This window comes from Pantherophis guttatus, chromosome 16 (assembly GCF_059756535.1).
Source record: "Pantherophis guttatus breed Tessera chromosome 16, ASM5975653v1, whole genome shotgun sequence".
NCBI classification, from domain to species: Eukaryota; Metazoa; Chordata; class Lepidosauria; order Squamata; family Colubridae; genus Pantherophis; species Pantherophis guttatus.
Window position 1 is genome coordinate 5347667 of NC_142078.1, and position 12964 is coordinate 5360630.

At 42.3% G+C, this 12964-nt stretch overlaps 1 protein-coding gene across 2 annotated transcripts in view; it reads right to left on the bottom strand.

Moving 5' to 3' along the window:
• Positions 1–12964, bottom strand: part of RABGAP1 (RAB GTPase activating protein 1) — a 101322-nt gene that overhangs the window by 87768 nt on the left and 590 nt on the right. For both annotated transcript variants that reach the window (XR_015730094.1, XM_087879489.1), the window contains exon 2: positions 2220–2445. Coding sequence is in view for 1 of the 2 variants with exons in the window: in XM_087879489.1 (XP_087735615.1) it covers positions 2220–2369 (150 nt within the window). In the remaining variant the exon portion in view is untranslated. The remainder of the gene's footprint in view (positions 1–2219; positions 2446–12964) is intronic.

The following is a 12964-nucleotide window of genomic DNA, read 5'->3' on the forward strand; positions in this document are numbered from 1 at the left end:
CAAAACGAGGGAAGGGTTACAAGCGTATCCCAGTTTAAGCAAACCAACCGAATTATTTATTTGCGGTTCTATAAACCGGTCTTCCAAGAAACAAGGATTTCTGACACTTCTGCCATTGGGATCTCACACACCCCAGCCATATCCGGTCCCTGGTATCGTTTAAGCGTCGTCCAGAGCCAAGTGTGGAGTGGCCGAAGGAGAGGCCATGTGACTTCGATGGAGACGGCTTTTTGGAGAGAATGACAAGGACTCTACTAAGTCATGATTTACTCTCATCGGAGTTATGGCGTACGCTACCCTATTTCTTGGAGCATAAGACGCACCTTGGTTTTTGGGGAGGCAAATAAGAAAAAAGCTGATTGGCTTTTTTTCTGAAGCTCTGTTTGGAGGCTTCTTTTCTGAAGCTCTGTTTGGAGGCTTTTTTTCTGAAGCTCAGTTTGGAGGCTTTTTTCTGAAGCTCGGTTTGGAGGCTTTTTTTCTGAAGCTCTGTTTGGAGGCTTCTTTTCTGAAGCTCTGTTTGGAAGCTTTTTTTCTGAAGCTCAGTTTGGAGGCTTTTTTTTGAAGCTCTGTTTGGAGGCTTCTTTTCTGAAGCTCAGTTTGGAGGCTTTTTTCTGAAGCTCAGTTTGGGGGCTTCTTTTCTGAAGCTCTGTTTGGGGGCTTCTTTTCTGAAGCTCTGTTTGGAAGCTTTTTTTCTGAAGCTCAGTTTGGAGGCTTTTTTCTGAAGCTCTGTTTGGGGGCTTTTTTTCTGAAGCTCTGTTTGGAGGCTTCTTTTCTGAAGCTCAGTTTGGGGGCTTCTTTTCTGAAGCTTCCTTTCTGATGCTTTTTTTCAGCCTCTGAAACCTGAGAAGCTGGGCGGGGCTACATTCGGAGTATAAGACGCATCCAGATTTTCATCCTCAGTGAATCACTGTTCAGTTAGCAACATGGCTGTTAAGTCAACCTGGCTTCCCTGTACACTTGGGCTTGTCAGAAGGTCGCCAAAAGGGGATCCCCAGCACACTGCAACCGTCATAAATGTGAACCAGTTGGCCAAACCATCTGGATTTTTGATCACGTGACCGTGGGGGGATGTTGCGGTGTGAAAAACGGCAGTAAAGTCGCTTTTTTTCCAGTACAGTCGTAACTTCAAACGGTCAGGAATAGAATAGAATTAGAGTAGGGTAGGGTAGGGTAGAATAAAATAGAATGGAGTAGACTAGAATAGAATTAGAATTAAAATTAGAATTAGAATAGAATAAGTGATAGAATAGGACAGGACAGGATAGAATGTAGAATATATAGGATAGGATAGGACAGGACAGGACAGGATAGAATGTAGAATCGATAGGAGAGGATATAATAGGATAGGATAGGATAGGATAGGATAGGAAAGGATAGGATAGGATAGAATGTAGAATAGATAGGATAGGATAGGATAGGATAGGATAGGATAGGATAGGATAGGATAGGAGTAGAGTAGGGTAGGATAGGATAGGATAGGATAGAATGGGATAGAATGGGATAGAATAGAATTCTTTATTGGCCAAGTGTGATTGGATAACCAAGGAATTCGTCTTTGGTGCATATGCTCTCAATGTACACAGTGTACACAAGGAGAATAAAATACATTCTTCAAGAATAAAAAGACCCAACAACTTAGTGATAGTCATAGGTTACTAATAAGCTATCAAATCGTACTAGGAAACAAATAAAAACAATATAAATTGAAAGATACAAGCAACATGGTTATAGTCATAAGTGACAAGAGATAGATACTAGAAAGGAACAGAAGATTAATAGTAATGCAGACTTAGTAAATAGTTTGACAGTGTTGAGGGAATTATTTGTTTAGCAGAGTGATGGCGTTCGGGAAAAAACTGTCCTTGTGTCTAGTTGTGCAATGCTCTATAGCGTCATTTTGAGGGTAGGAGTTGAACGGTTGTTAAGTCGAGGACTACCTGCGACCCCCATCTTTCCTGGGAGAATTCTCCAGCCGAGAATCAGGGGGGAGCAGCCCCACTGCATTCTGCCTCCCGGCTCTCGGATGGTCTTTTGCAGACATTCCTGGCGTGCCAGAAAGCGGGAGGCAAAATTGGCCGGTTTCCAAGCAGAAAAAGCATTCTTGCTTTGCAAGGAAAGACGCACCCAAATCGGGGAAGGGGGGGAAGGGTTTTTTTTTTTCAGGAAACCTCCCCCCCTCTCCGGCCCGTCTCCTAAGGGGCAACCCCCCCCCCTCTTACCTTCAGCCCCGTCTTTTCGTCATCGCTGCCGTTATTGGTGGAAGGGGTGTCATCTCCCTGGCGGGAAATCAAGACGAAATCTTCGCTGTTGAGCGTCGAGACCGAATCGGAAGACACGCTGATTTTGCCCACCGAGGCCTTGTCATCCATTTCTTTTTTTAAAAAAAGGGACGCGGGGGAAAGGGGGAGATCGTAGGTGGCCTGGAGGAGGAGGAGGAGGAAGGACCTGCAAAACACGAACGGAATAAATGTCATGGTCATCGCTTTCCGGAGGGCTCCAAGAAGAGGAAGGGAGGGGCTCAGGGGTCCCTCGAGGCAGGCTGCCCCCAAAAGAAGTCAAATTCTAGGCATTTTGCGCGTCCTGGCGCCATAGGATTTTGAGGGGTCCTTGGTGGCCTCTGAACTTGGCGGTTTTCTTGCAGACATTTTGTTACTAAACTAGGTAACGTCATCAGTGTTCCAAGGGAGTAGGGTTTGTGGAGAGGAGGAGGAGGAGGAGGAGGAGGAAAGGAAGGAAGGAAGGAAGGAAGGAAGGAAGGAAGGAAGGAAGGGGAAGAGGAGGAGGAGGAGGAGGAAGGAAGGAAGAGGAGGAGGAAGGAAGGAAGGAAGAGGAGGAAGAGGAAGGAAGGAAGAGGAGGAGGAGGAAGGAAGGAAGAGGAGGAAGAGGAAGGAAGGAAGAGGAGGAGGAAGGAAGGAAGAGGAGGAGGAGGAAGGAAGAGGAGGAAGAGGAAGGAAGGAAGAGGAGGAGGAGGAGGAAGAGGAGGAGGGAGGAAGAGAACTGTGGGTGATCTCTGAGCTTGGTGGTTTTCTTGCAGTTTCGTTACTAAACTAGGTAACGTTATCAGTGCTCCAAGGAAGGAGGGTTTGTAGAGAGGAGGAGGAGGAGGAGGAGGGAGGAAGAGAACTGTGGGTGATCTCTGAGCTTGGAGGGCTTCTTGCAGACGTTTTGTTACCAAACTAGGTAACATCATCAGTGCTCCAAGGGAGTAGGGTTTGTGGAGAGGAGGAGGTGGAGGAGGAGGAGGAAGAGGAGGAGGAGGGAGGAAGAGACTTGTGGGTGCTCTCTGAGCTTGGTGGTTTTTTTGAAGACGTTTCTTTACCAAACTAGGTAACTTCAAACTAGGTTTGTGGAGAGGAGGAGGAGGAGGGAGAGAGGAAGAAGAGAGAGGAAGAGGAGGAGGAAGGAAGAGGAGGAGGAGGAAAAGGAGGAGGAGGAGGGAGAGAGGAGGAGGAAGGAAGAGGAGGGAGGAAGAGGAGGAGGAGGGAGGGAGGGAGGGAGAGGAGGGAGAAAGAGGAGGGAGGAAGAGGAGGGAGGAAGGAAGAGGAGGAGGAAGAGGAGGAGGAGGGAGAGAGGAAGAAGAGAGAGGAAGAGGAGGAGGAAGGAAGAGGAGGAGGAAGAGGAGGGAGAGAGGAAGAAGAAAGAGGAAGAGGAGGAGGAAGGAAGAGGAGGAGGAAGTGGAGGAGGAGGGAGGGAGGGAGGGAGAGGAGGGAGAAAGAGGAGGGAGGAAGAGGAGCCCCCTACCCACCTTTGTCAATCGGCCATTAAGGCCTGGGCCGGTCTATTCTACATAACAAAGATCCTTCAAGCAAAGCCAAAATAGATATTGCCCAGAGCCCCTTTCATTACATCATCACCCGGCAAGAGTCAACCAAGCTTCGGACTTAGGACAACCTACAGAGTTGCCCCCGCATGACCCCGTGGGAGTCTGACAACCAATCAGAATACAAGCTCAAATTCAAAAAGCTCAACAGACGGCATAAAACCCAGGCGCTCTCAACATCTCTTCCCCTTTTTTCCCTCCCCAGGACCTCAAACCATGTGGTCCACCTGTCCACCATTAAAAACCCATCTTTCCAAGCAGACTCCATGTTTCCAGTGTCTTTCTTCCCCACTTGGGGAAGAAGAGCCTGGTGGCGCAGCAGACTAATAGCCTGTTATTATCATTCAGCTGCCTGCAATTACTGCTAGTTCGAATCTCGCCAAGGCTCAAGGTCGACTCAGCCTTCCATCCTTTCTAAGGGGGGTAAATTGAGGACCCAGTTTGTGGGGGCAATAAGCTGACTTTGTATAAATATATAAAAGAATGAAGGCTATTGCTTAACGCCTTGTAAGCCGCCCTGAGTCTCCGGAGAAGGGCGGCATATAAATCAAATTTTAAAAAAAAGAAAAGAAAGAGAAAGAAAGAGAGAAGGAAGGAAGGAAGGAAGGAAGGAAGGAAAGAAAGAAAGAAAGAAAGAAAGAAAGAAAGAAAGAAAGAAAGAAAGAAAGAAAGAAAGAAAGAAAAGCTGACTTTGTATAAAATATACAAAAGTATGAAGGCTATTGCTTAACGCCTTGTAAGCCGCCCTGAGTCTCCGGAGAAGGGCGGCATATAAATCAAATTTTAAAAAAAAGAAAAGAAAGAGAAAGAAAGAGAGAAGGAAGGAAGGAAGGAAGGAAGGAAGGAAGGAAGGAAAGAAAGAAAGAAAGAAAGAAAGAAAGAAAGAAAGAAAGAAAGAAAGAAAGAAAGAAAAGCTGACTTTGTATAAAATATACAAAAGTATGAAGGCTATTGCTTAACGCCTTGTAAGCCGCCCTGAGTCTCCGGAGAAGGGCGGCATATAAATCAAATTTTAAAAAAAAGAAAAGAAAGAGAAAGAAAGAGAGAAGGAAGGAAGGAAGGAAGGAAGGAAGGAAGGAAGGAAGGAAAGAAAGAAAGAAAGAAAGAAAGAAAGAAAGAAAGAAAGAAAGAAAGAAAGAAAAGCTGACTTTGTATAAAATATACAAAAGTATGAAGGCTATTGCTTAACGCCTTGTAAGCCGCCCTGAGTCTCCAGAGAAGGGCGGCATATAAATCAAATTTAAAAAAAAACAACAAAAAAAAAAAACCCTTGAAACTGAACCGGGAAGCTGGCAGGAATAGCCAACACTCCAGAAGATAGGCTCAAGATACAGACGGATCTTGACAGACTTGAATGATGGGCGCTATCTAAGAAAATGAAATTCAAGGCTGAAAAAAAGGAAGGTTCTACATTTAGGCAAGAAAAACAAAATGCACAGGGACAGCACAGGTGGTACCTTGCTCAATAGTAGTAACTGGGAGAGGGATCTTGGAGTCCTAGTGGACAACCATTTAAATGTGAGCCAGCCGTGTGCAGCAGCTGCCAAAAAAGCCAACACAGTTCTAGGCTGCATCAACAGAGGGATAGAATCAAGATCACCTGAAGTGTTAATACCACTTTATGATGCCTTGGTAATAAGGCCACACTTGGAATCCGGCATCCAGTTTTGGTGGCCACGATGTCAAAAAAGAGATTGAGACTCTAGAAAGAGCGCAGAGAAGAGCCACAAAGAGGATTAGGGGACTGGAGGCTAAAACATATGAAGGAACTGGGTATGTCAAGTATGATGAAAAGAAGGACCAGGGGAGACATGATAGCAGTCTTCCAATATCTCAGGGGCTGCCCCAAAGAAGAGGGAGCCAAGCTATTCTCCAAAGCACCCGAGGGCAGGACAAGAAGCAACAATGGGTGGAAACTCATCAAGGAGAGAAGCAACTTAGAACTAAGGAGAAATTTCCTGACGGTGAGAACAATTAATCAGTGGAACTTCTTGCCAACAGAAGTTGTGAATGCTCCAACACTGGAAGTTTTTAAGAAGAGGTTGGATAACCCTTTGTCTGAAGTGGTGTTGGGTTTCCTGCTTAAGCAGGGGGTTGGACTAGAAGACCTCCAAGGTCCCTTCCAACTCTGCGATTCTATTCTATTCTATTCTATTCTATTCTATTCTATTCTATTCTATTCTATTCTATTCTACTCTACTCTACTCTACTCTATTCTATTCTATTCTTCTATTCCATTCCATTTTCTATTTTCTATTATTTTCTATTTTCTATTATTTTCTATTTTCTATTTTCTATTTTCTATTCTATTCTATTCTATTCTATTCTATTCTATTCTATTCTATTCTATTCTATTCTATTCTATTCTATTCTATTCTATTCTATTCTATTCTATTCTATTCTTCTATTCCATTCCATTTTCTATTTTCTATTATTTTCTATTTTCTATTATTTTCTATTTTCTATTTTCTATTTTCTATTCTATTCTATTCTATTCTATTCTATTCTATTCTATTCTATTCTATTCTATTCTATTCTAGGTGGATAAAAATCAATGGTTTTTTTAAAAAATCAAAAAAATCAGATTTTTTAAATTTAAATCGGATTTTTTTTTATTTTTATTGAATTTATTTTAATAAAAAACTTTTGGGGTAAAAATCTATGGTAAGATAGTTTTCTATTTAAGATACATAAATAATTTAGTTTATTCAGCAGGAAATGGAGCTTAGTTATGTAGCAGGAGGCTGTATATTCTGCAACACTGGGACTATCGGTGAGTCAACAGTGGGTCAAAGGAGTAGCAGAGATGACAGTTGCTCTTTAAAAATTATGATTTAAATCGAGTTGATTTAAATCAAGCCTTTTTACTAGTGATTTAAATCGTGATTTAAATTGTGATTTAAATCAACTCGATTTAAATCAAATCCACCGATTCTATTCTATTCTATTCTATTCTATTCTATTCTATTCTATTCTATTCTATTCTATTCTAATTCTAATTCTAATTCTAATTCTAATTCTAATTCTAATTCTAATTCTATTGACGTTTCTTCCAACATCGGGAAACTTCCGGATGAGCAGAAGAAAAAAATAATCTTTCTCAATTCAACGTGAGAAGGAAGCACAAATTTTACTACCTTCCTCCCCGAAATTCTACTTGTCAGGTAACAGGAGGATGCATGTAGTTCCTGGCAGCTTCTGGCAATTCCCCCAGCTTTGCTCAGAGGCAAGTCTGACTCAATCAATCCACAGGACGGAAACCACGAATAAATATTGGCATACGGCTTAAGAATTTCATTTTCGTATTTTGAGGCTGGTTAAAATCCTGTTGCTCCCGTTGGGACACGTTTCCACTGAAACAGCGCAAAAGAAATGCGGGTAGGCCTCGACTTAAAAGAGCCCAAAATCGATGCTGCTAAGTGAGATATTTGTGAAGCGAGTTTTGGCCCTGTTTTACGACTTTGCTCGCCACACTCGAAAAAGTCACTCGCTGCAGCTGTTAAGTTAGCAATGTGGTTGTTAAGTGAATCCAGCTTCCCCTTTGACTTCTCTTGTCAGGGGGTTTCAAAAGCGGATTACACAACCCACCCGCCCCAGGACGTGGCAACCGTCGTAAATACGAGTCGGCTGCCAAGTGTCGGAATTTTGATCCGGGACCATGGGGAGGCTGCAACGGTCGTAAGCCCGAACAACGTCCTAAGTCACGTTTTTGTTCGGTGGCGTTGCAACTTCGGTCACTCAATGAACTGTTGTAAATCGAGGATTCCCTGTACTGAATAGAAGGGTTGTTTTTGAGGGAGAATGGCTTACTTTAAAAAAAAAATAATTATTCAACATTTATATCTTTAACATCCTTGTTAAATTTTTACAGCTTTCCCATACCAGCATCTGTAATAATACCTATAACCAACTATATACATATACATTTTATGTATTACTTAGTAATATCTATATTCACTGCAATTTATACCTATCTATTACACAATCTTCTCTTATGTTTATACATTTATACATTAATTTTGGATTAATGAGCCTGGATAGCTCAACAGACAGAAGCACTGTAATTTAACACCAGCTGTCTGCAATTAAAGTAAGATCGAATCTCGCCAGGCTCAAGGTTGACTCAGCCTTCCATCCTTTCTAAGGTAGGTAAATTGAGGACCCAGTTTGTGGGGGCAATAAGCTGACTTTGTATAAATATACAAAAGTATGAAGGCTATTGCTTAACGCACTGTAAACCTCCCTGAGTCTCCGGAGAAGGGCAGCATATAAATCAAATTAAAAAAAAAAAAAATTGTTTCTCCAACCAGTTATACCATCTATTCCATGTCTCATAATAAATCGTTTCCTCTCGGTCTTTTAATTCCATTGTTAATTTATCTGCTTCTGCACATTCTAGCACCTTTTTTATGATTATCATATTTGATGGAGCAAATCTTTTGTTTCCAATTCTGTGCAAATGAAATTCTAGTGGCCGTAATTATGTGAAGTATAAGGTAATAAATTTCTTTCCTAATCTTCTCTTTTATAATTCCCAATAAAAATAGTTCGGGTTTCATAGCAATTTTTCCCCCCATCATTTCTTCTAACCATTTTTGGATTTTTAACCAATATGCCTTTGCTTTGGGGCATGTCCACCACATGTGGAAATATGTCCCATGCTTACTTTTAATATGATTTGTTTACCTGGCCATCTAAATCCTGACGCCCACAAATCAAATTAAAAAAAACAAAAATCAAAAGAAAACCAACAAGCAACATCCAGGTCATGAGAGTAAGTAATATAATTAACTCCAGATAAGGCTGGTGCCATGGTGGGGCTGATCTCTAGACACAGATATAAAAAGCCTGGAATTTATTGGTGGATTACTTCATCCAGCTTCCTTCTAAAATCAGAGACTATTTGCCGGCGGAATAAAACATCCCCGCTGTCTGTTTTAAAACACGAATGGCAGGATTCAATTTCACGCACCCCTCCCGGATTATCGCTATTAGAAAAAAAAAAAACAATTTTATTAGTTCTTCTGACAGCTCTGAAATGGCTTTGAACGTTATTATCAGGAAAGGAGAAGAAATTCTGAGTCATGCATTGTGCATACATGTTTATTATCGCCTGTTCCTGGTTGAAGCGAAGGCAATTCCTTTCCTTCTTCTTCTTCTTTTTTTTACACAATAGCCTTTTGCAATTTCTGAGGGTCATTAGGTAACCCTTGAAACATCTGAAGCTGATTTAGAGTTCCCCCTTCACTTTTCTTAACTTTCAAAACCACAAAAGGCAACCTTTGTTTTGTTTTTTTAAAAAAATGTCGAAATGGAGTTAAGCAGTTTTTTCCAATCCTGTTGGTCTCTGAGATTTGTCCTTCCTGCACCGACAAAATATATTGAATACGGGATAGCATTACACAATGTTAATGAATATTAACATTGAATATTAGCAATAGCCACGTGCCACAATCACCTTTTGAGGCATCTGTCGATGTGAGCCCACTGCAAAAAGAGCCACTCCAACAGATCCATCAGTGATTGTAAAAAGCGTATTACAATTCAGGGGTTTTCTTAAATTTCTATGCAAGAGCAATGTCGTACAACATGCAAACTATGAGGTTTAACAGCAGATCTGTCGTAAGCAGGACAAACAGTAATCATTCAATTTCCTTCCACATTTCCTTTTAAATGGAATTTAAGAGCCGGCTCCACGATTAACCCACACACAATAAACTTCATCAGCGTAATGATGGAACTTGTTTTGGAAAGAAAAAAAAAACGACTCGAGGAAACATCGCTTTATAAACGCAAAGACCTCACACCGGCATGAATAATAACGTTGAGAAGTTTTCACCAGAAAAGCTGGTTCTTTGCGTTTTCACCAGGTTCCGGTGGAATTATAATGAGGGATTTTCTTCCCAACGTCAGTTCCAAAAGAAATTTCTGACAAGAACACCCTTGGTGCCCTCCCAACAATCCCCAATGCACTCTGATGATGTTAGCTAGTTGGGTCAGGAAACGTCTGAAAGAAAACCGCCAAGCTCAGAGAGCACCAAGGAGCTCACAGTCTTCCTCCTCCTCCCAGAAAACCCCACTCCCTGCTAGCACTGATGATGTTACCTAGTTGGATCACGAAACGTTTGCAAGGAAACAACCCAGCTCAGAGAGCACCAAGGATGCCACACTCCAACCATCCCATCACACGAATCTATGGCAGCATATTTATCAGGATAAACTCTGTTTCTTGAAAGCAAAAGCATAAAAGATTCCAACTCAAAAGAAATATTGATGTTCTTGTTTCTCTCTCTCTCTGTATGTGTATGTATGTATATGTATATTATATATATTATAATATATAATATATATATTACAAACTATTCTGGTGGGAGACGGCTGGAAGGGCCTAATTGATTAATGGCATATAAAGGCAGAGATCTCTGTAATGGCAGTTTAATACTCTGACGATGTCAGCAGACGGCTGACGAAAGCTTAGTAAAATAAAATTTTAATTCTTTTAAAATTTTAAGTTCCGGAGTTCGCAGTATGTCTGCTTCTTTCCTTCTTTATATATATATATATATATATATATATATATATATATATGTATGTATGTATGTATGTATGTATGTATGTATGTGTGTGTGTGTGTGTATATATACATATGTTTTCTGAGGTTTTTGTATGTAGGTCTTTTGTTATTCGGGTTTTCTCCCGCGATTGCTCCTAGAAGCACGAAGCCGAAAACATCAGCCTGAAGATGACGAATGAGACTTCGTCGAAACGTTACCAAGACACTTCCAATTTTACGCGGGAGAAAACCCGAATAACCAAAGACCTACATATATATAAAATCTCGGGTGTTTTCCCACGTCATTAAAAGTCTGTTAGTTAAAATGCTTAAAATCTTTAAATCCTGGCTAAAATCCCAGCTCAAAATCCTCTAAAATCCTAACAAAACACTTTGTACGGTCTTTTAAAACTTTGGCTAAAATCCTAACCAACACTTTAAAGGTTTTTTTTTTTTTTGGCAACGTATCGACAAGCTCTCTAACTTGTCATCATCGGGCCCCTACTTTCAGTTTAGAAGCTGTTGGTCTCTCTTTCTCTGTATACACACACACACACACATACACAAACATAACAATATGCACACCCACGCACAGACACACCCTGTGCAAGTAGATGTGTGTGGGTGCCTAGATTAAGTATACATGTCTGTGTTTATCAACAGGATGTCCTCTGATGATAAACCCACAAGATGTAAATAAATAGCCAGTTCAAAAGGAACTTTAGTAAGTTTTTGAAGAGATACACCAGGGGTCAGCAACCTGCGGCTCTGGAGCCGCACGTGGCTCTTTCACCCCTCTGCTGCGGCTCCATCACTCAAAATATGTGTCGCAACCGCCAATGTGTAACACCCGCCGGCACGCCATTTATTGAACTTTTCAACCCCCGGTAGGCCAACCATGGATAAACCCAAGAAAAGAAAAGTTTCAGAAGAAAACAGAACATTGAATTCAACTACATATGCTAGTTTTGTGGCCGCTCAGGAAATAGTCAGGCACCGGAGGAGTTTTGTGGCTCCCGGTGTTTTCTTTTCTGTGGGAAACGGGTCCAAATGGCTCTTTTGAGTGTTGAAGGTTGCAGACCCTTGGGATACACAGAATAACCAGAACACAAATGCCTCGCTTGTTTCTTCCCAAGTAACAGCAGGCAAAAGGGTTTTTTTTTTCCTGGCCAAGCTTCCCTTCGTGAACATAAATATAAAAATGGCCTTGGGAGTCAAGCTGGAATTGGGGTGAATTTATGGGAAGTTAAGGAAACGAAATGGAAATTATCTATTTCTTTTGAAGGGGGAGGGAGGGGGGAAAGAAAGGGGGGGGGGGGTTCTGCGCTTCCCTTTCCTCCTCTCTTTACCTCTTTATGGATTATAATCCATAATTGATCATGGCAGCCCAAGCCAGGTAGCTGTGGTCAATAAAGGGGAGGGTGGGGGTCTGTTTTGGTCCCCAAGGGTGCTGAAGACCCCCCCTCCCATCCCCGTTATGAATGCCCCTCCCGCTTTGCTCAGGGGAGGGGGGGAGTAGAATGATGATGATGATGATGCTTTGGGTTGAACCCCTCTCTTTTATCCATCCTGATCCTGTTCCAGAGTTGGGAATGCCTTGGATGGGGGACCACCAGGAGATCCCAAGGCTGGCAAGTTGGGGACATTATTTTTTTTTCCCCTCCCCAACCGCCTCAACCCATTTGGGATCTCCTGACGGAAGGAAGGAGAAAGAAGGAGAGAAGGAAGGAGAGAAAGAAGGAAGGAAGGAGAAAAAAGGAGAAAAAGAAGGAAGGAAGGAGGGAGGAAGGAAAGAAGGAGAGAAGGAAGGAGAGAAAGGAGAGAAAGAAGGGAGGAAGGAGAAAGAAGGAGAGACAGACGGAAGGAAGGAGAGAAAGAAGGAAAGAAGGAGAGAAGGAAGGAGAGAAAGGAGAGAAAGAAGGAAGGAAGGAGAAAGAAGGAGAGAAGGAGGGAAGGAAGGAGAGAAGGAAGGAAAGAAGGAGAGAAGGAAGGAAAGAAGGAGAAAAAAGGAGAAAAAGAAGGAAGGAAGGAGGGAAGGAAGGAAAGAAGGAGAGAAGGAAGGAGAGAAAGGAGAGAAAGAAGGGAGGAAGGAGAAAGAAGGAGAGACAGACAGAAGGAAGGAGAGAAAGAAGGAAAGAAGGAGAGACGGAAGGAGAGAAAGGAGAGAAAGAAGGAAAGAAGGAGAAAGAAGGAGAGAAGGAAGGAAGGAGAGAAGGAAGGAAAGAAGGAGAGAAGGAAGGAAAGAAGGAGGGAAGGAGAAAGAAGGAGAGACAGACGGAAGGAAGGAGAGAAAGGAGAGAAAGAAGGAAGGAGAGAAGGAAGGAAGGAGAAAGGAGAGAAAAACGGAAGGAGAGAAAGAAGGAAGGAAGGAGAAAGGAGAGAAAGACGGAAGGAAGGAGAGAAAGAAGGAAGGAAGGGAATGCCTTGGATGGGGCACCACCAGGAGATCCCAAGGCTGGCAAGTTGAGGACATTATTTCCCACCCACCCCCACAAACGCCCTAACCCATTTGGGATCTCCTGGTGGTGCCCCATCCAAGGGATGCCAAGCTCTGGAATAGGATCAGGGTGGATCAAAGAGAGGGGGTTCAC